This window comes from Protopterus annectens, chromosome 4.part0 (genome assembly GCF_019279795.1).
Source record: "Protopterus annectens isolate FY-2018-M chromosome 4.part0, PAN1.0, whole genome shotgun sequence".
Classification (NCBI taxonomy): domain Eukaryota; kingdom Metazoa; phylum Chordata; order Ceratodontiformes; family Protopteridae; genus Protopterus; species Protopterus annectens.
In genome coordinates, this window is record NC_056733.1 from 1868682111 (window position 1) to 1868707334 (window position 25224).

Here is a 25224-nt window from a genome sequence, read left to right on the forward strand (position 1 = left end):
AGTAGAGACAAGTTTACAATAATACAGAGCAAAACAATGTCATGAATAGAATGGATAAGAAAAAAAATGTACTCAATGGAATTAAACATAGCTATATACAAAAATATAATAATAAGAGTGTAAAAGGAAAAACAATGATAATAAATCAAGAGGAATGCAGTAAGGGAATTAAGGTTATAGGTAATCATTTGAAAATAATATGGCATTATTAGATTAGAGGCAAGAAAGAGAAATTGTGTAAGTGCAAAACTTGTCTTTTAGTCATCTCAGCTTAAACTGCCAGACAGCTTGGGCACATGGAAGGTGCCCTGAAGCTTTGAAAGCAGGATATATCCCATATAGCTAAGGCTGCTGCAGAAGTGATCAATCTCAAACATCTGATGTTATGGTATGTTTACTTACACAACTGTACTTTCTGATGCAAAGCACTTCTCACCTGATGATACTGGTTGCTTTCACTTGTCATTTTTTTGAGAGTGATGCTACTTAAGAGGATTTTAAAAGTCTACAGCATCCCAAGGAGCAGATACGGAACACATTAAATAGGAAGGTAGGTCATCAGAAGATGTGGAAAACAGCTTTTGCTATTTACAGTGAGTTTAGCCAACCAAGCAAATTAAAAATAATATAGTTGACTGTATCCAGATTCATGATTCACCTATATAGCCATCTTCTTTCATGGTTGATGTTACTTTTACAGAACTTCATTTGTAACCTTATAGCATATGCAGTCTGGAAACAGACTGACACACTTAAAAATACTTTGTAGCAGAATAAAACCATCTCTTCTGCAGTCTTTTGTGTGGTGCAGAGGGATAAAGCTCTAATTGTGAAGTAGATGACCCAGGAACATTTATTTATTTATTTGCCATTGGTTTAGTGGGAAAGTCCAACTGAGCCAAAAAATCCCCTTTTCAGCAGAGTCCTGGAGAGAAAAGATCCACGTTACAAAATTTAAATACAGAATGAACAAAACATAAGGTACAAATATAATGTAATGTAAATCTTGTAAGAGGAAGGCAGTACAGTACAGTAGAACAGTTACAGTAAGGCATGTGAGAAGCAGGTAATACAATACATTCTTTTAAGGGACAAAAGATCTTATAGTAAAGTCTTAATGATACAGAACAGTCTTGAAAGAAAAGGCATTCTAGTTCAGTTTTGTAATGTAGGGATACAGAGAGAGAGGGTTAAGTAGAAAGAGCTTGTTTTGTGCTTTGAAGTTAATTATTGAGTAACTGTCAAGTACTTTAAAAAGGAGAAAAAAAAGGGTAGAGTGCAGTCATATAATGTGGTAGAGCTGTTGGAGAGAGTAAGGGGGGTATAAGAGTTTGGGAGGCAAGCGGGTACATGGTTTAAGCAGGGTGGGAAGACATAATGCTAAAGCTGTATAAGCTGTAAAGGTGTAATTATTAACCCAGAAGATGGAAAAGCCTGGAAAGGAAAATGGGAATAGGTTGCCTACCATAAGGTGAGAAAGATGGTCTAGCATGTAGCACTGCAGGTGTGTATTAGAGATTGAGAGATGGGTGAATGGCATGTAGATTATCCGCTTGGGGTATTCACTTTCTTCTATGAAGCCATTTCCATTGTAGCCTTCATTACGGCATGTACAGGATCTCCCACATTAACAGAGGGAAGCATTTCAGACCCTGTAGTCTACAAGCATGCACATCATCCCCAGGGGCAAGAGTACCAGAAAATGTGAAAACCTGTCATGGCCATCTAGATGGCAGATTTGCCATGACTGGATGTGGTCCCAGTCACAGGGAATGAAAATGGAAGTCATGGAAATGGATAAATTTGTGTTGGCACAGGGAAAAATGGATTTTTAGAAAAGGCATCCTGCTCTATCTTGTGAGGTCAGTGGGGTAATTTTGATTATTATTACTGTCAGACAACTTATATGGAATTGCTGCCATTTTCAAAGGTAGTTGCCAATGTGCTTTAGTGAAAATAAAGTAATCCGAGATGAAGAGAAGTGTTAATTATAAACACACTTCTAATAACAGTAAGTAAATGTGTGGTTATTCTAATAGCAGACAGTGACTCTGTCTTTGCAGTTTTGGTGTTTGGCATGCATTCTCCTGTGAACCTAAACCCATACTTCAACAGTCCTCTGACAGGCCCCTTCCCATTTTACATCCCACACACACTCTGCCTTAGTTTCCAAGTACATCTTGTCAGAATCTCTGTAGACTAACACATCTGTATACGCTTAGTAAATGAGATTATTAGGTTATCAGGACAATGCCATTATAAGAGGCAAATTCTATTTTCCAGGTAGTGAATAATTCTTCCTGTGCTATCTGATGGTAGGAGGTGGAGACCGTATTCCTGCCAGCTTCTACATACATGAAACATTAACTCATCCTTGTTAAAAAGAAGGAAAACAGTCTCCCCAAACTATGTATTCCTGTTCCACGCCATTTAACTCTGGTGACTCCCAATTCCCTTTCTAATGGAACATTTTGTATGTAGGCACCTGCCTGTTTTAAACTGTTCATAGGCTCATAGTTTCCTAGGTCATTACATGGCTGTTGATCCAGAGGACCATTAGTAGTCTAGCTCCAATGCTTCTAATAGTAAGTACTCACTGACATGACTAACCTAGTTTTGACACCTTTAAATGAGACCTTAAGGGGGCCAGACCCAAGGTGTATTTACAGCTGCCCATCCATACATCCAGGTTACTCTTAGAGTCATAGAACGACTTTACTTGACATTCAAAGGTAGTCTGTTTCACAAAAGATCGATTCTCTGGGATGTATGTCTATCTCACCAGCAAATCCTGTTTCTGTTTTGGTGAAAGTTAGGTTCTCCTGAGTGGATGTTGAGGGTGTTACTAGTTTTGTAAATGTTCAAGAGATCACACAGGACCGGATCCTTTGAGGTTGTGTATGATACACAGAAGTTAACTCTCAAAGAGTCTCTAGGAAAGAGAAATGAGAAAGAGAGTACTTTGAAGTGGTCTGGGTAATATTAGGAAGACATGCCCTTGGTTGTCTTAGTGATGAAACACTGTGGTCTCTCAAAACGGGTCATATTCTTAGACAGGTAAATAATAAAGGGGGCAATATGTTCTATTATGGGCCTGATTGGGGAGGAGTAGAGAGGAATGATAACTTCCTTACATCTGGAAGAAATACCTTGGTGATTAGTCTGGCAAGGTGAAAGAATTTGCTAACAACAGTGGATATATGGTGATCAAAGGTAGTTCATTGTGAACAAAAGCACCCAGGTCCCTAATGTCTGAGTCAGCTTTTAAAGGGGCTTCAACTGTGTAGTAGGGCATGGGTGCCCAGGTTTGCCTCAGGACATAATGCTGCATTTCTTGGCATTTAGTTTTAGGCCATGGTCCTGGCACCGCTTATTGGTACGTGTTAGTACCACCCTGAAAAATCTGGATGTCAGATGGAGAATTAGTGACAGCTGCAAGTTTGCACTCATTTGCAAACTTGGTCAGCCACAGGCTTTGATGTCAGCAAGACACTGCTGGTAACTACTCATTTCAAAGAGAGTATGCTTCCCATACTGATAAATTGGGTTCTGTCACTTAATCACCTTCCTAACCAGTGTATAACATTGGGGTTTACATTTAGATAGTTTAGCTTGTTAATAATGCCAGAATGTGGGATGGTTTCAAAAGCCTTATCCATGTCTAGGTACCAATTTTCCTAGGTGTAGTGCATTAGTGACATGTTCAGAGAAACCCACTAGGTTCAGGAGGCAAGATCTGCATTTGACAAACCCAAACTGACTCGTGTCCAGGACTTGTAGATCATGTATGTCCTTGTTAATAAGTTCCATAATGATGAGTTCCATTGCCTTGCAGATAAGACTGGTGAGGCTTATAGGTCTATAGTTTCTTGGATCAGTAGTGGATGTCCCACTGCCACAGTTCTCCATTCCTTTGCCATGAATCTGGTGCAGAGGCTGAGGTTTAATAGGTTTAGTAGTGATTCTGTCAGACAGTGCCTGGTGCTGCCAAGAAGACAACCTGGCACATTATAAGGGCCCATGGAGCAAGTGTTTTTGGCCTTGAGAGAGAGAGTATTCAGGACCTGCTTAGAGGTGATCAGAGGCAGGTGATGTGAGAGTGATAGTAAGCTGGGGACAGTTAGGAAGAGATAGGGTAGTAAAGTTAGATCTTAAATTATCTACTAATATGTTGGCTATATCCTCAAGGTATGAGTATGCATTGTTGTTATGTGTTAGCTCTGAATATTGTTAGGCATTACTCTAAGGTTTCTGGCACAGATGAAGAAGCCTTTGTGATTGCCCATAGCAGAAAGAACAGCTCTGTAACTTACTTCTGGTGGATTTGATTTTGTTTCAGAGTTCTTTGTTGATCTTTTTGAGTTAATCTGTAAATGATGAGGTATGAAGTTTGCTTTTATGAGCTATGAGTTTCTTCCAATTGTTGTATAGTTTGCTTATATGAAGGTTCCACCACAAGAGTTTATTCTCAATTTGGCATTGTACTTATGTCTTATGGAGACAGATGCTTTGATGCATGCTTTGAGATGGGCACAGAAATTATCCACAAATGTGGCAGCATGCAAGATAAGGTCACAGAGGTTAGGAGGATGCTTAAATTCCATTAGGTTATCAGTTAGCAGGATTGGGTTTTTATTAGAGTATTCCATAACAACAGAAATGTTTTGAGGTAAGTCAGGTTTTACCCTTATAGTGAATGTTACTGAATGGTGGTCAGATCTGACCACTAATTGGTTACTGTAGTTTTTGAGTAGAGGGTGGGAATATCAGTGAGAATCAGGAGCAGTGTTTTTGAACCCCCTAGTAAATATGCAGATATCTATGTTATCAAGAGTTAAGAATGCCTGCAAGGAGTACAACTTCGTATTTAGGCTTCTAGGATTGAGCAGTGTTACCTTTAATTAGCTTTGATTTTGATTAGCTGTCTGGGTAATTTCAGCCGACTGACCTTGCAAAAAAGGCAGTATGAGGAAGGAAAAGATCAGGGTCAGTATATAAAAGCCATAAGGAGAGAGGTGCAAGCCATCTCTAGCAAAGTAGCCAAGGTTATCACCCACCTCTTTCCAGGCTGAACTATATTGGATCCCCTTAGATAGACACCAATAGCTAAACAATAACTAAAGTCAGTTATCTTTTGTTTGCATTGTGACATCATTCTTAGCAACAGTAGGACACTGCTCAGTACTAGTTTCACACCAGTTTCATATACATATTCTGAGAGGACTGTCATGTCCCTCGTCATATGTGCGACGTCCGGCTAATATGCCACCAGACTGCCTTAAAACCTGGCTCAGTAGTTAAGGAGCCTCAGTCCTCACTACTGACTCCAGTGTAGGAGCGTCACAGAAAACACCAAAGCACAGAGCACACAAGAATAAAATTCCACAGTTTCCCTTAAGATAACAACAGAAACATGCTGTATTTGCTGGAACTGGACTGTATACTTCTGTTCACCCAAAATGTAGTCCCTTATCATACACCTCAGAGAAATGTGTTCCTATTTAAGACCTTTGACTCACTCACACTCAAAATAAATTCAAATCTCACATACTCAAACACTTATGGGAAGCCTGACACAGACTTCCAGCTGTGTCCCCTACCTATTACAAATAGTAAAATCGGCCACCAGAGTCAGACAGGTCTACGCTCCCTTCAAAGGGGGATCAATTATTGGAAATTAAATATCAAAATAAATGATAACTATGACCAGAAGCAGATAGGCATTCTATGTGACCTGGGGAGTATCAAACAGGTATAACCAATCTCTCATCTTTAAAGAATGTACCGATTGTCCAGCCACAATGTAAAGTAATAAAATATTTAATAATAAGTAAAATGATTACAAGAATGTAAATCAATAATTTTCAATAAACACCAGAATTCAATCACCGGAAGCTTAAAATTAAATTGTAGGGTAGAAGTCCATCATCTTAGAGAAGTAACTAAACTTTCCTAATCTAACTAGAGAATACTGTCCCTGATCTAATCTAAAACATAACAGCAAGGCAAAGGCAGGCTTATAGTTTTTGATGAGTCTTTTTTCTTGGGTATCCATTGACTGCAACTCTTCACTAACTGCTCAGCATTGTAACCGACTGCTGCAGTCTCTTTTATATTCCAGGTTAACAGTTTCAACTGTCTTATTTTAGAAAATAACAGTCAGCTATTTAAAAAAGCTCTTTTTCCTGTCAGTCAGTTGTTCAAGTAATTACATAGCAACCAGGAACATTCTAATGACATCACCTACTGATCAGCTGATTCTCCACAGACAGTTTGTACTTTAGAATCTCCCTCACAAATATGTACAATTAGAAATGTATCAAAACACTGACAGATTCCTTAAACATTTTGTATAAACAGGGAGATATTCAACATTTTAAAAACTTAGTTACATTTTCACAATTAGACATGCTGGCATACAAGTTATTCTGAGAATATGTACAAATCTCCTGCCAGACATTATTTATTATTTATTGGCATTTGTTTACCAGGAAAGTCCACTGGGCTGAGAAGAACCCATTTTCAGTGGAGGTCCGGGAGAAAAACTAAACAAAAGCAGTTAGTGTAATAGTACATAAAGCTTAGACAGTTTGTAATAACAAGAAGCATAAGCATGATATGCTGTTTAAACAAAATAATCATAACAAGCAGTATAAACAGAGAAAATACTTTTCAAAGTGTAAGTGGTACAGATAAATAGCATAAATATTAAATAATATAAAAAAACAGGGAGATGACAGTGTTTTCATTTTCTTCACAATATGATCCAAGGAAGTATGTCTCAAGTTATTCACTTCTATGTGCACAATGACCATGACATATATGTACTTCAGTGAATAGACTTGCGGGCAGTAGTGACACTACAGATTCTGGCACCTGAGAGGCAGCTAACCATCACTCTGTCTTTGTTCAGCATTGTGAGCAATGCTTAGTTGTGTTTTCTGTAATATCTTTGCATGTTGTGAAGAAAATGAAAACACGCACTCGAGGCCCTTCTCAATATGGAGAACATCGATGTCTGTGCTGTGACAGAAACCTGGTTCAAGGCTCCTGAGAGCACCCCAGCACTAACAGGTTTCACCTCATATCATACGTTCCGGCCCCAAAATCCGGACAACACCAAGAAAGGAGGGGGGGTGTCCATATTCATAAAGGACACCCACACCTCAAGGTTGGTGGCAACGCACGATGCATCGGAGACCATCCAGGTGCAATTAACCATAGGCAAGACTGCTCTGCAATTTGTAGCATGTTACAGGCCACCCTCTCAAACTCAGGAACCTCACATGGCCTTCCTGAAAACATTGGAGGGATAAATGTATCTCCAAACACCATCATACTAGGTGACTTCAACTACCCTAATATAGACTGGGAACACTACTCAAGCCCGAACACTCTAACCCAAAGATTCCTGGAGTTCATAAACTCAAATGCCATGGAACAACTAGTCACCATCCCCACAAGAGGTGAAAACATACTTGATCTCATCATCACGAACATGGGATCAAAATGTTCAACACCGAAGTATACCCTCACTGGTGAGATCAGATCATAAACTAATCTCGCTGGAGGTCCTCATCCCGCCCACCTGAAACAAAAAAAGACCACAGTGAAAAACTTCTCAAAAGCCGATTTCACACTTCTAAAACTAGTGTGGTCTCCTTTAAGGCCCCTGAGCCAGTGGTAAACATTACTCAAACCGCTGAATCACTTACAAATGCCTTCTACCAGCACCTACAGGACTGCATGGATCAGGCAATCCCAAACAAAACTAAGACTCTCTGTACCAAAGGCAAGCGCCCAGTCTGGTGGACCCCAGCCATAAACAAGCTCTACAACAAAAGGAGGAAGCTACTACAAGATAGAGCAAAATCCTTGAAAGGTAAGACACCTTTGATCATTATAAGTAAAAACTAAGAGCTCTCATAAAATCATCCAAGGCAAATTTTGAGAGAAAAATCGCCAAGGACTCTAAAGACAATCATAAGGCCTTCTTTAGCTATGTTAGAAACCTAGGAGGAAACTCCCAGATATGCTCAGAATTAGTTCAAAATGATGTGAAAATTACTGAACCTACACACATTGCTAACATACTGGCTGACAGGTTCAGTGCAAACTTCTCCCCTCCCCAAAAGGAGAGATATCTATTCCAGAGGATTGTAGCCCCCAAACATCTCCAACGCCCAGGTGAGAACTGCCCTCACTAAGGCAAAAAACACAGCATCCATGGGACCGGATGGTGTCCCCAGCTGTGTGCTTCATGAACTCAATGAGGAATTAAACCTACAGTTAGGACAGCTGTTTAATCTTAGCCTCACCTCAGGATACGTACCCAAGGAGTGGCGCACGGCGACTGTGGTCCCACTTCATAAGGGCGGTGCCTCCACAGACCCTGGAAATTACCGCCCATTAGCTTGACAAGCCTTATCTGCAAAGCCATGGAGAGGATCATAATGGAACTCATAAATAAAGACATAGGGAACTTGCAGACTTTGGATCCAACCCAGTTTGGCTTTGTCAAAGGCAGATCCTGCCTCTTAAACTTGGTTGACTTTTTCGAGACAGTCACCAAGGCCATTGATGAGGGAAAGGCAGTCCATACAGCCTACCTCGACCTGGCAAAGGCCTTCACACAATACCCCACTCAGGTATCATCGAAAAACTCATCAGCTTGAATGTAAACCCATACATCACAAGATGGGTTGCAAACTGGCTAAGCGACAGAACCCACAGGGTCAGAGTTGCTGGAGCCATGTCAGACTCAAAGCCTGTCACAAGTGGTGTCCCACAGGGCTCAGTCCTGGGTCCACTCTTGTTCGGCATCTACTTTTCTGAAGTACAAGCAAACACAGGAGGGTTATGGCTGACAAAGTTTGCAGATGACTGCAAACTGGGCCATAGTCGAAAACACATCTGACACAGATATCCTCCAGAAGGGCCTCACAGAAACAGATAACTGGTGCCAGAGCCATGGCCTGAAGTTAAACGCCAAAAATGCATAGTCATACCCTTCGGGAAAAACAAGGTTACCCCTAGCTACCATATAGGTGACAATCCACTGAGCACAGAAAAGTCATCAGGGATCTGGGGACCCAAGTTGACAGTAGTCTTCGCTTGACACTCATGTTGCTAAAGTAGTTAGGAAAACCTTCTATATCGCCCACCTGATCATGAAGGGATTCACATCTAGATCAAGGGAGGTCATCGTCCCCTGTACTCATCACTCATTAGACCTATGATTGAGTACAATGCCCCGCTCGAATGTATCTGACCAGACACCTGATGCAGCTTGAAAGGCCCCAAAAGTTCCTCACCAAAAGGATAAAGGGTCTCAAAATATGTCTTATGCTGCCCGACTGAAAGAACTCCAGCTTTATTCAGTCTCATACCGCTTGCTCAGAGGTGACCTGTGCCTGACATATAAGGCCAGTCAAACCCAGATTTGATGAATATGCTTCACCTCAAAAATCTAGATCCCTCAGAACCACAAGGGCGGAGACTTAAACCTTGACACGGTTATAAATAGAACGTGCTGGAGGGACAGATTCATCACCCAGAGACTCCCTATGCTGTGGAACAAAATCCCGGTACATGTGAGGCAGAGCACCTCGCTGGCCTTGTTCAAGAGGAATCTTGACCAATGGATGGGAGATCGCAGATATACCCCAGGGATTACTTCAGTGTCACTGCTTGACAGAGGCACAGAAAAATGATAGGCATAGTTTTTATTCAAACTAAAGGGGTGGCGAAAGCCACATAACTATGGGCTAGGCTTGTGAATGCCCTTGGGCAGATAGCCTAGTATGAACCTATGAACCTATGAACCTATGTTGTCTGCTAGTGTGACGCTGAGTGTTCTGTTCACTTCATGTAGGAGGCATTTGTGGTTTAGGCATGGACTTATTTATGGTTGTGTGAGGTGGGTGTCAGAACTAACAACAAGTTGGGTATTTTCTACCTTCTTTGATGAAAGGGTGACTTTCAAGATTAGTAGATACTTGCACCTCTCACAAATGGAATAGTCTACAAGAAGCTTCAAACAGTTGTCAGTCACCATGAGGCAGCTGGCATTGCTTCATAGTGTTCCTATTACTATCAGGATTGCAACAGATAATGAGGTAAACTGTGACTTCATGATGCTTAATGTCTTGTAAAAAAGAGGTTATTAATGAGTGTTAATGAATGGAATTTGTAGGAAGGGTCTATATACAAGAACAGTGGAATTTAAGAAATATGGAAAAAAGTTTTAGACCTTCTAGGTAGAGAACTATGCACAAAAAGGCAGAAAGATAAGAAGAAGAGTAACTCAAACTTTAGCACTCTGAGGAGCTTCCCATTTTCATCTTCTATTGCTCACTAATATATGTAAATGAGATGAGACTGGGAGGAGCTTCCAAAGGCAGTTTATAGGGATGGGAGTCAAAACAACAGCAGCACTGGTTTGCTGGGATGTCACTTAGTATTCTGAAGTTATGGAATGCAGTGGATGGGTAAAAGTATTTAAATACCTTACACAGCTGATACATTTGTGTTTACTGATAATGACAATAAAAGAGGAGATGGAAGGAATTTGGTAGTCAAATTAACATAAGGGGCAAACAACAACAGAGACAACTGTCATGTCCTGGTAAGGGCAGGAAGGTAAGGAATATCAGCAAAACAGACTTGTAACAAGCCAGATTAATTCATACACTGAACCTTGTAGCAATGACTTCCTCTCACAAAGCCTATGAACTATAGCTCTGAGGCCTAATACCTGGCTAAACATACTGTTTTAGGTAAAAAACAAAATAAATTGCTTTCAATAAAATGCTTTAAAAACAGTTTTAGCACACTTGCTTGTTTTATAATGATTTCATGTGATAGTTTTGATAAGTTCTAGCATTGACTTCCCAGCTGTTTGGTATAGAGGGATAAAGCTCTGTCTATGGTCCAGATGAGCCCAGTTTAAGTCATGGCATAGGTATAAGAATGGCCAGACAGTGAAGGATGGGAGTGAGTGGACAATGTTAGCTGACTCATCCTGGGGAGAGGTGGTTCTGGTTGGCCATTTGCCATTATGTAAGCAGGGGTATGCATGGCATCAAAAATGAACAGGAACAAGCTGCTGCTAAGCCAGTGATGGCAGCTCTCATTAGCACATGGAATATGTAGAAGTTGCTGTGGTGTAGTGGGTGCCTACATTAGCCACTATTGGAGGATTAGAGCCTCACATAGAAAAGCTGTCATTGCTGGGATGCCAATGACAGCACATATCTGCATGATAACCCCTCAGGATGGCTCTAGTCCACTTACTGGAGACTCCTTAATGGTGAGAGAGTGAATGAACTGAAGACCAGTAGGATAAGGCTTGATGGTAAGAAGACATGAATGGAAAAAAAGTTACATGAGAAAAACGTATAACAGTGTACATGGTTGTAACTGCAGTACAAAGTGTGAGTGGTACATTACCTTTCGTGCAAGTAAAAGCACTAGGCAGACACTGATATAATTTATTCACATGTTCGGATGTATAGAGACATTGTTTCTGTGAACAAACCAGCCATTTTCCTGTCAGCATTTTAACACCTAAAGCTCTTAATTTGCCTTTATTATCGCCAGTATTCATGGTCATCAACTTACCATTAAATGTCAGGATTTTTTTTTCAAGGTCATTGTTAGTTGTTAACAGTAACAATTTTTCAGTTTTTATAGTTTTCTCATAGGAATATTAGCCAAAAGCAGAGCTGGAAGCTCAAGACTGAGAAGAAAGTGGAAAGGGTATAATTAAGTGCCTGCAAAATTGTACTGGGAAATAAATATCAAGGTCTGTTGCAGAAAAGCATATTCACTGTAATCAAGATCTACATCACAGAAATTGTGAATATAACTCTTAAAACATCTGCATAGTTCTAGCCATAATTCTTACCTTTTACTTCAGGTGGAATCGAAAAAAATACGTAGGACTTGTATTTAAGAGTGCCACCACTGCCCTGATAAATATGCAAACCATGCAGTGTGTGGCTAGACCTTCATCAGCTGTTAGAATCTTTCACAGACTGACCTTTAGTCTTCTGGTTTTGTTTTTTCAGATACCTTTATAAACTTCGTGATCTTCACCTAGAAAGTGACAATTACACTGAAGCTGCATACACTCTACTGCTCCACACCCGGTTATTAAAGGTAAGCAGAGTCTGTAATTTTATGCTAGTGTTATCTCATCAAAGGTTTAAAACAGCATCAGTATGCACAGCAGTTGAGCAAAAATACTAAGTGTCATAGTGACAACATTTTTGAAAGCATGATGGAGATTGATCACAACCCTGGCTCTTACTTCTTTCACTTTAAGAGTCTTTGGACCCTGGAAGCAAGGGGAAAGGATAGATGTAACAAAAATGGGGTGAGAGTTTGATAGCTGGGGACACAATCAAAACACAATAAAAAATAACTTTTATGTAAGCATTAAAAAACTCAGTAAAATTCCCACAGATTTTGAGGCAGTTGTGTATCTCTCCATAATACAAGGAGAGCGTTGGAAACACTGAGATTATTGAAAATGTGTATGTAGAGCAGTAGCAAGGAAATTTGACTCCTGGGGCAGCACTTTATCTTGTCCAAAGTGTCTGACAGCTTGCAAGCTGTCAATTAAATAATCACCTAGAAACCTTGTAAACTGTTTGCTTTTATGTTCTTTTTTAAGGTAGCTTAACACATTTAAAAGAAAAGGAGAAATTGACATCTAGACAGTTTACAAGCTGCATATTAAGTGACCATGATTCCTTAATAGAAAGCTTGCAAGCTGTCACACTTTTTTTTTAATCGTCAATGCTCCCTACATGTTGGTGCCAAAAGTAAGTGCCCCATTCATCCCATCCTTGCTGTGACACTGGACACAGGTTATTGTTCCATTTGCTTCATGAGTTTAGTTGGTGATTATTTGCTGTTCTTGTGAAATACATCTCTGTTCCTCTTTACTTATCTGTATCCTTCTTTGGGCAGGTTTGCACTGCAAACTACTCAAGGCCATCTGCCACAGAAATATACAGTAAGAGACCTTTGATATTCTAGATCTTAACATAATTAAATAAGTATGTTCTAGTAATTATAAGTCATTCTAAATACTATTAACAAAAAATTTAAGTATGATTGTAATTATTTCCACTAGACCCTTATTAATTTTGTAATATATACTCCCCCTCTCCCTCTCATATGTGTGTGTGTGTGTGTGTGTGTGTGTGTGTGTGTGTGTGTGTGTAAGAAACTGTGAACACACACACACACACACACACACACACACACACACACACACAGCCATAGATGTCTTATCTAGTGCCCAGTGCTGCTTCCTAATCTGACACCAATTAACTGTAAGTTAGGAGCAAATAAAAAAAGGTCCATTTCTAGACCTGTCAGATCTCATGGATTATTAAATAAAAAAAGTATATATACAAACACACACACACACACACACACACACATATGAACATACATACATACATATATGAGTGCGTGTTAATTCATCCTGATATCCAGTGATCACAACACAAGTGATTGAAAACCATGACTACACACAAACTTCATAATACATTACTATGCATGCCCAAACATCTTCACAATCCATTAACATACACATGCATGCACATTTTACTGTGTAAAAACATGTGTGTGTCTGTTTTTCATAGTGTTTACATCTGCAGATATATGAAGCAAATGATTCTGCACTGCAGACTTGCTCGTGCACAGGAATGGACCATGCATTCCATAACATGTTGATATTGCTTAAATCTTATTACCCATTCAATTATACTAAAAGCCATTTGTATCTCGTTCATCTTCACATGCCCTGATTCTGTACATATGATATTACTAAGTTAATGTTTTTCAGGTCTTTGTAGGCCTTTCCCTGTAAAAGGAACAGTTCATACTTACTTGTTTCAGTAAGTGTCATTGCAATCCTCACTTTGCATTATTGGAAATTTTCATCTCCCTATATTTTATTTTTCTTCATTTCTGTGGCCTGATAATATCTATATAACTGCATATAAATATGTCTGACTACAAACTATGCAAAAGCTGTATGTGTACAGCTGTACTTAACTGTATGCTTTTTGGACTGCCTTGAGTTATACTGACCCTTGAAAAGGAGGTGGACCTTTCTGTATCCTGTCTGGGAATATAATGCTCATTGGTACATGGCCCTGAATGTGTTGCAGTGCTGTGTTATGTGACAGCTTAATAATGAGGTAAATTAGGATTTCATAAACTCTACAATACAGGTGCGGCTGCTTATAAGTATATATATTCTGAGTAACACAGACAGGTGCACTATGTCTTCTGAATCAAGTTTGAGCTTTGTCTGTGGATTCCTGGAGTAGTAGCCCTATTAACTGTATATTTTATATAGGAGTCTTGCAACTTACCCCTCATTCTCAGATTTGTTCTTTCTTGTCATTGCAAGTCATTTTGACATGCCACCTCAAAACTGTGGAATTTACTTATTTGAGTAATTGTGATTATTTCACTCAAGTGATGTTTGGATGTTTTCTAATAGCCTACTTTCCCCACAAACCAGCCCCTTTAAACGTCTGCTTTTTTTCCTTTCAGCTCTCCGTGAGATACTAATCATCATGGTGGAATTAACCCATCAGTAACCTTTCTTGATTCTAGTATTTCAGGGTCAGAGCCTTCCTTCTACCAACCTGTTCTCCTAGCAACATCTTCTGTTGTCTGCAAATGGATTTATTGACAAAATGTTAATGAAGCTGTCTGATGTATTTGACTGATTGTCTAATGGTATCCTTTAAAATTTTTAATCTTGCACCATGTCTACTTTTCTTCTTTGTGTGGCCTGTATAGTTAGGTTTGTGTAGGTTATATGTCTTTTGTTATAAGCGTACCAATTATATTTTATTCATAACATCACCTTATTTCATTGACCCTTGTCATGTTTAATTGCACAAATTATGCTTCACTTACAGTATCAGTTTTAGGTTTATGATTTTGTATTTTGTGTCCGAATTTCATTTGATATACAGTTTTTATTTTATTCTGCATTCTTAGTTATAATGTTATATTCCCTTTAAGAAGGGGTCTTGAATTGGTACTACTAGGACCTTTGTTTCAAAGATAGCGAAAGCAAAGACAAAGACAGACACAATAACAAACACAAAATGAATAGAGTATGGATATATCACTAGTGGTCCAGTTCTTCAAATTTAGTCGCAATTTCTGGTGAGTGGCAATATGAAGAAAAAAAATATAGCTGGTAATGTCAAGAAATGTGAGTGTGACAAAATGGAAGGAATATTGTTATGCAGAATAAGATGGTACAAATAATACAGAGTTACCTATGCACAATATGTGACAGAAATGGAAATGAATTAAAAGTGCTGAAGCCTAGAAGTGTCATTAATAACTAGTATCATCTAAATGTGAACTACATACCTTAACAATGAAAATAAACTTGAATAATATTGATGTAAAATGAAGTATCAGCTTAAAGTTGTGTGTGTTTTTCTTTAGCAATAGACTGGTATCAAACACCTAGTAATCTCTGTAAAATTACAAACATTAAATATCTTTTTTATATAGTAGTGTAAGTGTGCATATGTATACATTTATCTGATTCAGAAGTATGTTGTATACTGATGCTGTACAAGACCAATATGTTACACCTACAGATGAAAATGCATAATGCAATGGGCCAGGTGCCAAAAGAGTTGCTCTCAGTGCAGGTCTACCCTGATTCTGAAAGACTTGCTCTGAATATAGGAGACTTATTTTGGTGGAAGATCTGTCTATAAACAGGCTTGCACAGGGGGCCAGATTCCAAAACACCTGCTCTCAGCTTGTTCTCAGTTTAAGTAGTAACTTAAACTGAGATCAAGTCTTTTGGAATCGGGCCCAATGTATTATTTATACTGATGTGAATGCATATTGCAGTGTTTGTTTTCTGTATATTGATGTGACTATTTACTGAAATGTCTATTTACTGTGCAGATTACTTTATATGTTGCTATAATGACTACTGTGTTTTCCTGTTTTGAATGTGACATTATAATTTAATGTTAATATATATAGACTTAAGATGTCAGTTCCAAACTTGCTGACTGCAAACTTGCAAATAATACAATAAAGAAACTCTGTTTTTCACTTGCTTTTTTCGCATGTACAGTATAAATTACACATTTTTCTTTTGTTTCCTAATTGTTGATATATTGCCTCATGAACCACTACATTGTATTGCTAAAATGTGGTGCTGCCCTCAATTTTCTTTGCTGACCTGATCAATCATCTATGACTAACAGTTCAAGCATCACAGATCTGCAATGATTTTTTTTTTAAGTTCCCAATATATGCTATGACGTGTATGCCAAAACAATTTCTTACACCGTGGTGGGAATATAAAGAAGAAGAAGAAAAAACAACATGCCAGGACTACTAAGTAGGGCACAGGTAGTATATTATTTGTAGCCAGCATTCGCCCCTTCATGTCCTTTGTGGGGAACGTTGCCCTTGAACCCCCCCCACCCCTTGCTTACATGTACTAACTTCATTGTGACATAGCTGTAGGGGAAAATAACTTCCTGCAAGGGTAAAAACTATAGCCCTACAAACTGCAATCTCATAGTTAGTTCCTTTAATTGAAAATGCCTTCAGAGAAAGGTAATTTTTCAGAAATATGATTGGAAAGAGAATGGTGACAAGTTAGTTGTTATCTAAATGTAAGATAACATATGTATTGCCCCTAACAAAAGACCCATGCAGATATTCAGTCGTTTTCATTATAACTCATTTGATGGGCTTAGAGACTTGACGAGTCAGAGCTTATCCCAGTAAGCAGTGGATGTAATGAAAGATATCAGTTCTGGAAAAGAAGCCATTCCTTTGCAGATCCATATATCATATATCATGTGAAATTAAACCATGCATTTGGGTTACAATAGAGATAAAAATGTTTGTGTACACATTGTTAGTCCCATCAGCACATTTAGCTACACGCCACAATTACCAAACATTTAATTACACTTTAGTAGCATCATCAGCTTTTAAGAAGTTATTTAACTTATGTCAGCACTATGCTTACTAAATTCATATTTAGAGCAGTACTCACCACATAAGCCCAAAAGTGCTTCCACTATAAGTGGACAAAAGTGAATGCAATAAGGATCAAAATCCCTGAACTGCATTCACTGAAAAAAAAGAAACTGGCAAAAAAAAAAACACTTTTTTAAATGCTTTTTGCAGAAGGCAAGACCCCCCCCCCTACACACACACACACACACACACACACACACACACACACACACACACACACACACACACACACCAAACTTATATATACCAACTCCTTGGACACACCAACTTGAGAATGGGGAAATTCCCCTAAAAAGGGAATCACTTAGTATGAACCTATGCCTATACTTCCAACACAACTCACTAACAGTGATTTCCTATGTAGGAGTTCTGATCTTGAATCTCAAGGGTTCAGTCTTTGACCACCAATAGGGTAATGCACAAAATAGTATCTACAGAACAGCTGCATTTCTTTGAAAATAGATTTTTTATATACATCGGTATCAGTCTGAATGACATGGTCAAAGCTAGAATCAGAGGGGCTGCAGCCAACTGACATAGAATTACAGGTGAAGTCTATGACAGAAGAATGCTAAAGAATCTGAAAAGTAAGGCGTACAAGACAGTGGTGCATCCAGTACAACTGTATGGTACAGAAACCAGGTAAGTAAAGGCAGAAGAGATGAAGAAGCTTGAGGTGATGGAAACGAAGTGCCTGAGAAGGCTGGTAAGATGCACACTGTGGGACAGACGAAGAAATGAGGACATAAGAGCAGAAGCCAAAGTAGCTCCAATTGCAGAAAAGATCAAAGAGAACAGATTATGGTGGTTCGGACATGTGCAGAAAAGCAGAAAACAATCTGGTAAAGAAGATTTGGGACAGACAGGAAGAAGGTAAGAGTAAATGAGGACAACCAGCAAAGAGGTGGATGGATTTTGTGAAAGATCTGTGACAGTCAGGCATGAGTGTTGAAGAAGGCAGGAGTGTGGCACTGAATCAAGAGAGATGGCGACAGTTAACACGATACTCCGACCACATGTAGAAAATAGGAAAAAGGGGCTGATAATGATGACGATGATCCCGGGTATCAAGTAAAGAAAAACATCGTTCATAAGTTAAAGGTGATAAACTAAGAAAAGCTTTAAAATCAATTTAAAAAATAAAGGGTACTAATGTTAAAGTAAACAAAGTTTATGGGATACTCTGAGTGCAAAAAACTGTTCAGTATGCAAAACTCTATAAAGTGAGGGCTGCTTTTTATATATATTAATTTTCATTTTTGTTAATCAGCTATTTTTTCTTATATTATAAATGTTTTTTATAGGCTGGCAATTAGACAGCTAAAAGCATATTTTTATTTTATGTTTTACATAAGGTGAATGACTTTGAAATGAAACAAGATGAGATGTCAGAGTACTGTGAGCATAAAAGGTGTATGTGTATCATGTACTGTCATTTTCTTTTTTTTAATGAACAAAAAGAGATCCACAAATTAAACTTTTTTTTAGTATTGTTCAACGTTCAGATGTTTACAAAATCAGTGGCACTTTCATACATAATTCCCTGTCATTTTTCTGTAAATGTAAATAATGTAAAAAACAGTCAGTATTTTAAACAAGCAAATATGTACACTTCAAAACAAAACATGTTTTGGACTAGTTGATCATTTCCCAGTTAGCTACAAAAACTTCATTATCAGCATCATTTTAGATGTCTCTTTAATTATGAACAGCATTTTGGATATTTTTTTTAATTTGCAAAAAATGCAATACAGAAACTTATTTTTATCTTGCTTTTTCACATGTACAATATAAATTGCATCCTAATTGTTGAAATTTTATGTATTGCTAAGATGTGGTGTTGCCTCTCAGTCTTCTTCTGACCTGAGCAACCATCTGTGACTAGTAGTTCAAACATCACAGATCTGCATTGATTTTATTTTTTTGCAGTATCCAAAACAAGATTTGTCTTGCATGCTGAAACAAATAGGGGGAATTCATAAATTTACCAGAGTGTATACACATTTGTATACACGTTGCTGCAACTTTTTGAATTCAAAAATAGCCATAACATGGTGTTGCACAGTGCTTTAGCACAAAGACGCAGAGCACCTTGAGCTTTGCTGAATGCTGATGAGGCAGTCCAGGGGAGAGGCATATGTTAATTAGTAATGCCCTGTCTCTCTCTATCCCTCTCTCTCTCTTTGTCTGTCTCCCCCTCCCAGAATCACCTCAAAGAAGGCATCAGCACCCTGAGTTAGTCAGGAAATAGCTCAGTCCCTCTCAGAATTGCCTCCAAGAAAGCAACAGTGCCCTGAGTGATTCAGAAAACAGCTCAGACATAGATCTGCATGGCTGGCACCACCATATCACAGTAGTGAACACAGCCAAAGGTCGTATTCATCTACCAACGTTTCAAGTGGTACTGGGATTGGGGGTGTGGGGGTAACCACTAGCCACCAGGGATAATACAATTGTGCCATAACAGCACCAGCAGCAGTATAGAGAATGAGGACTGGGAAAAACTCTAGCCACCAGGGATAATAAAATTGTGTTATAATGACACTAACAGTAGTAGAGGGAATGGGTCTGCATTGGGTGAGGGGAATCACTGTCCACCAGGGGTACTATGCTTGTACAGAGATAGTATTTAAACCGGGACTGGGGGGCATGGAGAAACACTAGCCATCATAGATATTGCACATGCTGTAATGGTACTTAAAGCAAGTCCCAGGCTCAGGGAGTGGGGGGAAACACTAACCACTAGGCATACTACAATTATGCTATAAAGGCACTTAAGCAAATACAAGGATCAGGAGGGACAGTGGCACCCCTAAACATGGGGATAATACAGGTGCACCATATCAGCACCAGCAGCAGTACAGGGAGGGAACAAGGGGTGGGGAAAACACTATCCAACAGGGATAATCCAGTTGTGTCATAACAACACCAACAGCAGTACAGAGAATGTGTGTGTGGGGGGGGGGGACTCTAGCCACCAGGAAGCTTACGTATGTGCTATAATTGCACATAAACAAGTACAGGAATCTTGGGGAGAAACACTAGCCACCAGGAATTCTACACTTCTACTTTAATGGCACTTAAAAAAGTATGGGGATTAGAGGGTGGAGGGGGACACCAACCACCAAGAAGTACAACATCTTGTGTCTTAACAGCACATAAACTAGTATGTTGATCAGGTGTGGGGAAACACTAGCCACTAGGTAGTACTGTAAAGTCTTGTTCCTTAATGACACATAAACTAATACAGTGATTGTGGAGGGGGGTGGAAGAACCACTAGATAGGGGAAGGACAGGCAACTCAGGGACAGGTATGGGGGCTGTAGTCTATTTGAGTGTATGTTTATGTTTGAATGTGTACTTGTGTGTTTGTGGGATAGTGACATTGGGGGGTTGCATATACCTAGACAATGTGGCTGCAGCAGTTAACATAAACAATGTGTAGATCAGCAATGATCTATACATTGTTGTAGTAACTATGATTTAGAGACATTCAAATTAGCCAATAATAAAGTCCTTCCTAATCAGGGGTAATATGTCTCTGAATCACAAAATACCATGTTGCAGGAGCAGGTTCTTTCTAGCACAAGTTTTACAGTTTATAATAGGCCCTTTAATGAATCCATGAGAGTATGTTTTAGTTGCAGAAAGACTGTTATGCCGGCTAACTGCTTCTTCCTATAATAGAAAATTGACATAATAACAAACAATCAGTGCTGTGTCAGTTTTCATCTCATGTCAGAGAATACATAAATAAGATAAAATGAATTTCTGTTACTGCAACTATACAAATGTCTGCAGTATAAGCAGAAATTTCTAGGAAAAACACTAAAGGTTATACACAATTATGTTAAATCACAGGTTAATAAGTAAACCGGAACTGTCCCTGAATGCATACTAGAAAATGTGCATATTCATATTTATCTGTTGAAGTACACTAGACAAATGATGTGATAAAGAGAAAATATAAATACTCATATTTATCCTAATGGTAGAGGCTAAATAAGAAGGTGATAAAATATGTGTCTGATACACTTTGTAATTTTTTTTTATTCAGTTTTGGCATATCACAAAAATAGGTCCACTATAAGTGTTCACATACTAGTAGCTTATGACACACCTGCTTAGCAAGCTCTCGAACTTCCACTAGCCCAACCTCCTGCTTATACATAGCACTCTCCACATCTGACCCTGTATAACTGTATAGCCCTACCCTAGCCTAATCTCTAACTCTAAAACTCTTACCCAGTTCCTAACTTAAGTCCTTACTCCCTTACTGTAAATTTCCACTACCCCCAAACCAAAAAGTCTCCAGTCACTCTAAACATAACAATTCGATCCCCATCTCTAACCTAAATTCCTCAACTGCTACCTAAGAGTAAAACTTTCCTCCCCTTCCCCAAACCTAAAACCTTATTCCAGCTCCTTAAACAGAAAATCCCACTCCCTTTCCACATCACATCTGCTTAACCGAACTCAAAGGCTCATAGGTTAATATTAGGCTAACTGCCCCAAAAGGGCCATTTTAAGCCAAGCCATTAACACAGTGTCAGACTCAAGCCCTGCACATTGTACCTATGAGGTGAAGACTTTAATCATTATGCCAAACATATTTGCATTCAACAAGGCATTTGAATCCGTAGTTTTAATAAATTGGTTTTCAAGCACTTGGGGCTCAAGCACTTGTGCTCCCCACATAAATTTATCAACACACATCTACAATTATTATCTCTGTTACTCTACTACCCTGTGGATTATGCTAGCATATTTTATATTCCACCTAAAACTGCTGTTATGGAGCTTAAGAGAATTTCAAAAGAAATGGTAAGCATTCAGCAGGGAATGTGATTTACGGGTGAGGACTGCAATCTGCATTGCAGTAGTGAGGATACTTCAGGGGACCACAAAAGGAAAATATAATAGTGGAGAACTGATTTCTGAAGTATATATGAAAATGATTGGCATGGAATGTGTAAATTCAGATGTTGGAATTCAAACGGAATTTATATATTATCCCCCAAGATACAATAACTGAGCTACACTGGATCGTAATTATATTTCACAGGAACATGCATATTTAATTAAAAGCTTTTAAACACCCAGTAACTATTTCAGATCATGGACCAATAAAAGCTAAGATAAACACACGTGGTAATGAAGTTAAATGAGACATTGGCACTTTCCTACTTATATTTTAAAGAGACATGAGTTTAAGGAATGGTAGTGGAAAAGATGAAAGAGTTATTAGTGAAGAACCTCAGAAGGGATAGCGAATGAGTCATATAAAATGAAAATGGGGTTTAAAACATGGTAGAACTAAGAGAGGAAGAGACTCAGGAAAAGTAATGGGAATTATTTAGAGAAGCTGACAAAATTTAAAATATTGCAAAAAAAGAGAGAGCTCAAAGAAGAAGAGGAGCAACTGCAAAGTGCTAATGGGAAAATAAGGGAGTATTTCAAGAATATGTATGAGTTTAGAAAGACTACTGTTGAGCAAGTACTTTTAAAATAACTCTAGAACAGAAAAAACATGGGCAACAGAAAGTAGAAAGGGATGTTGGCAAACTTAGGGAGCTTGTAACAAGAACCTTAATCAGATATCCTATAGCAGAGTTAATGATATTAGAAAAAATATTAAAATATTGCATAAAACAGAGGAGTATGGAAGCCAAGAAAAGACACAAATTGAAGTACTTATGGAATACTTAATTATGCTAAGGATAGAAGTAGACGAAACTCTGCAATTAATAGCTAAGACTGGGAGAGATGAGTGAAAATGATAATGTATGATCAATCAAAAGAGGAGTCTCCAGGAATAGAGGTTATTCTTTAGGAGGGTGTGGAATGGTCGGGGGAGAAAGTGATAAAATCCAGAAGGTGTTGTTTAACAATATTTTAAAAGTGCTATACCACCATGCAGAAACATTTATTGACTAATGAAACAGTAAAACGGCATAAAAATAGCACAGGCATAGAAACAAGGAAAAGCACTTTTAATTCATAGAGCCTTCATCAGATCCTGCATTATTGCCAGTACTCCTCCCTGTACTGCAGTATTTGATGAAAGGGAGGAGACTTCCTAGATGAATTTTAATTGGCTACTCTTTACTTTAAAGGGGAGGAGTACTGGCAGTAATGTGGGATCTGATGAAGGCTCTATGAGTTGAAAGTGCTTATCCCTGTTTCTATGCCTGGGCTGTTTTATGATAAATGAGTGTAGTTTTATGGAGTGGTGGCAAACATGTGACAACATTAACAGAACAATGATGATACAGAGGGAAGCAAAGAGTAAGAAAATGCTGATATTGTTCGTTAGTCTTAATGGATTTGATTGAGTCAGTTGGCATTTTATGAATAGTTCAGTGGTACCATTTGTGTTCACTGAGAGAATGATAGGGTTAATTAGGAGGATATATGAAGGGTGTAGGCAAAAAGTAATGTGATTGGGTTCCTCTCAGTCAAGCTGCATTGGAACAGGAGAACCCAGCAGTATTCTCTTTCCCCTTTATTCCATCCATTCATCTAGCCACAACCCCTTTTGGGTTGAGGTGTCACTTCAACAGTGACCATCATCTAGAGCCAAGGTTCATGCCGCCAGGTGCCTTTCCCTGCTGCAGTTGCTCTTCCACACCACACACTTGCACACATGCTCACAACTATAGCCAATTTAGAATATTCAGTCCACCTACTGCATGTCTTTGTAATTTGGGAGGAAATCAGAACTCCCAAAAAACCCCACCCAAACACTGGGAGGACATGCAGACTCCACACAAAAGGCACCCCAGACAAGAATCAAACCAGGGAACCACTTTGGCTAAGAAAATAAGGGGCTCAGAAATTGAAGGATATAACTGGTATAGCATTCAATAAAAATTAGCTTCATTCAAAGATATCATTTTGTACATGATAAATCCAGAAAAGGACACTTTGGTGTAATCGAATATTTTGAGACAGTTTCAGTTGTTTTCAGGATTTAAAATTAATGAACATAATACAAAGATTATACTGGTAAACTATGTACCCACACATGAATTGGTACAGTAATATCCATATTTATGGTGATTTGATAAGATGACATATTTAGGTGTATGTATTAAATATTCTGTTATGGCAGCTAAGGGTTTGTGGAAGGAGACTCAATAAAAGATAATACAAAAACTTAAAAAAACTACAAGCTCTTGATTATGGATATAGATAGTAAGATCCAAGCAGTAAAAATGTTTCTATACCTTTTAGTTTATGTACAATGTTAAAAAGGATAAATTGATTTTCTACATAGGGCAAGATAGACTAGGGTTACCGTCAACATTTGCTGCATCTCTGATGGTTGTTAATGCTAGTAGCATTAATAATGAAGTTTTTTTTTCCATTGAAAAATTTGTTACATTCCCACAAGATTGATGTTTTTATTGTTTGTGAAACATGGTTAAAGAACAATGACTGGAAACCAGTTCTATCAGGATATAAATGTTTTTACTATAACAGACGTTCTAACAAGAAATCAGGTGGAGGTATTATGATACGGATTAAAGATAGTTATGATACCTGTGACTGTTACATGTTCAATGATAACACCAATACTATAGACCGTGTAACTGTGACAATAAAGACATCCCTGGAACATATAACAAATTATTGGAGTGGATAGAACACCAAAGTCAAGTGCTGATGACCTAGGAAAATTGAAACATTTCTTGCATGAAACACAGGAGAGATGAATAATAGTTGCTGGGGACTTAAATTTACCAGAAACAAACTGTAATAATATTGATTTAGCAAAATTAGTAAGGAAATTATTCATAATGTATGTTCAGAAACAGTTGCTTCAGACTGTAAAAAATCCTACAAGAGAATGGAACATACTAGACATTGTTTGTGTTCCTAAAGAAATTGCTGTTCCTTCATGTCAAGTTTTACCACCATTGATATGCAGTGATCATGGGGTTATAAAAATTTGTTCCTAGATAATTCTGCCAAAGTGAAATCTAAAGCATTGCACAGACGAATAATTGCAGATAATATGGAAGCAAAACAGTCACTATGTAAAACTAATTGGAATGATGCATTCAGTGGAAAAACTGCAGAAGGAATGTGGAGAGTTTTGAAAAATAAGCTGTTACAGTGCAAAAAAAAACATCAAAATTAATG

General features: G+C 38.4%; 1 protein-coding gene across 1 annotated transcript in view; it reads left to right on the top strand.

The window, feature by feature from the left end:
- Window positions 1-25224, top strand: part of DOCK2 (dedicator of cytokinesis 2) — a 4134711-nt gene that overhangs the window by 3591250 nt on the left and 518237 nt on the right. Inside the window, exon 37 of the mRNA XM_044069535.1 lies at window positions 12072-12162. Within this exon, the coding sequence (XP_043925470.1) occupies window positions 12072-12162 (91 nt within the window). The remainder of the gene's footprint in view (window positions 1-12071; window positions 12163-25224) is intronic.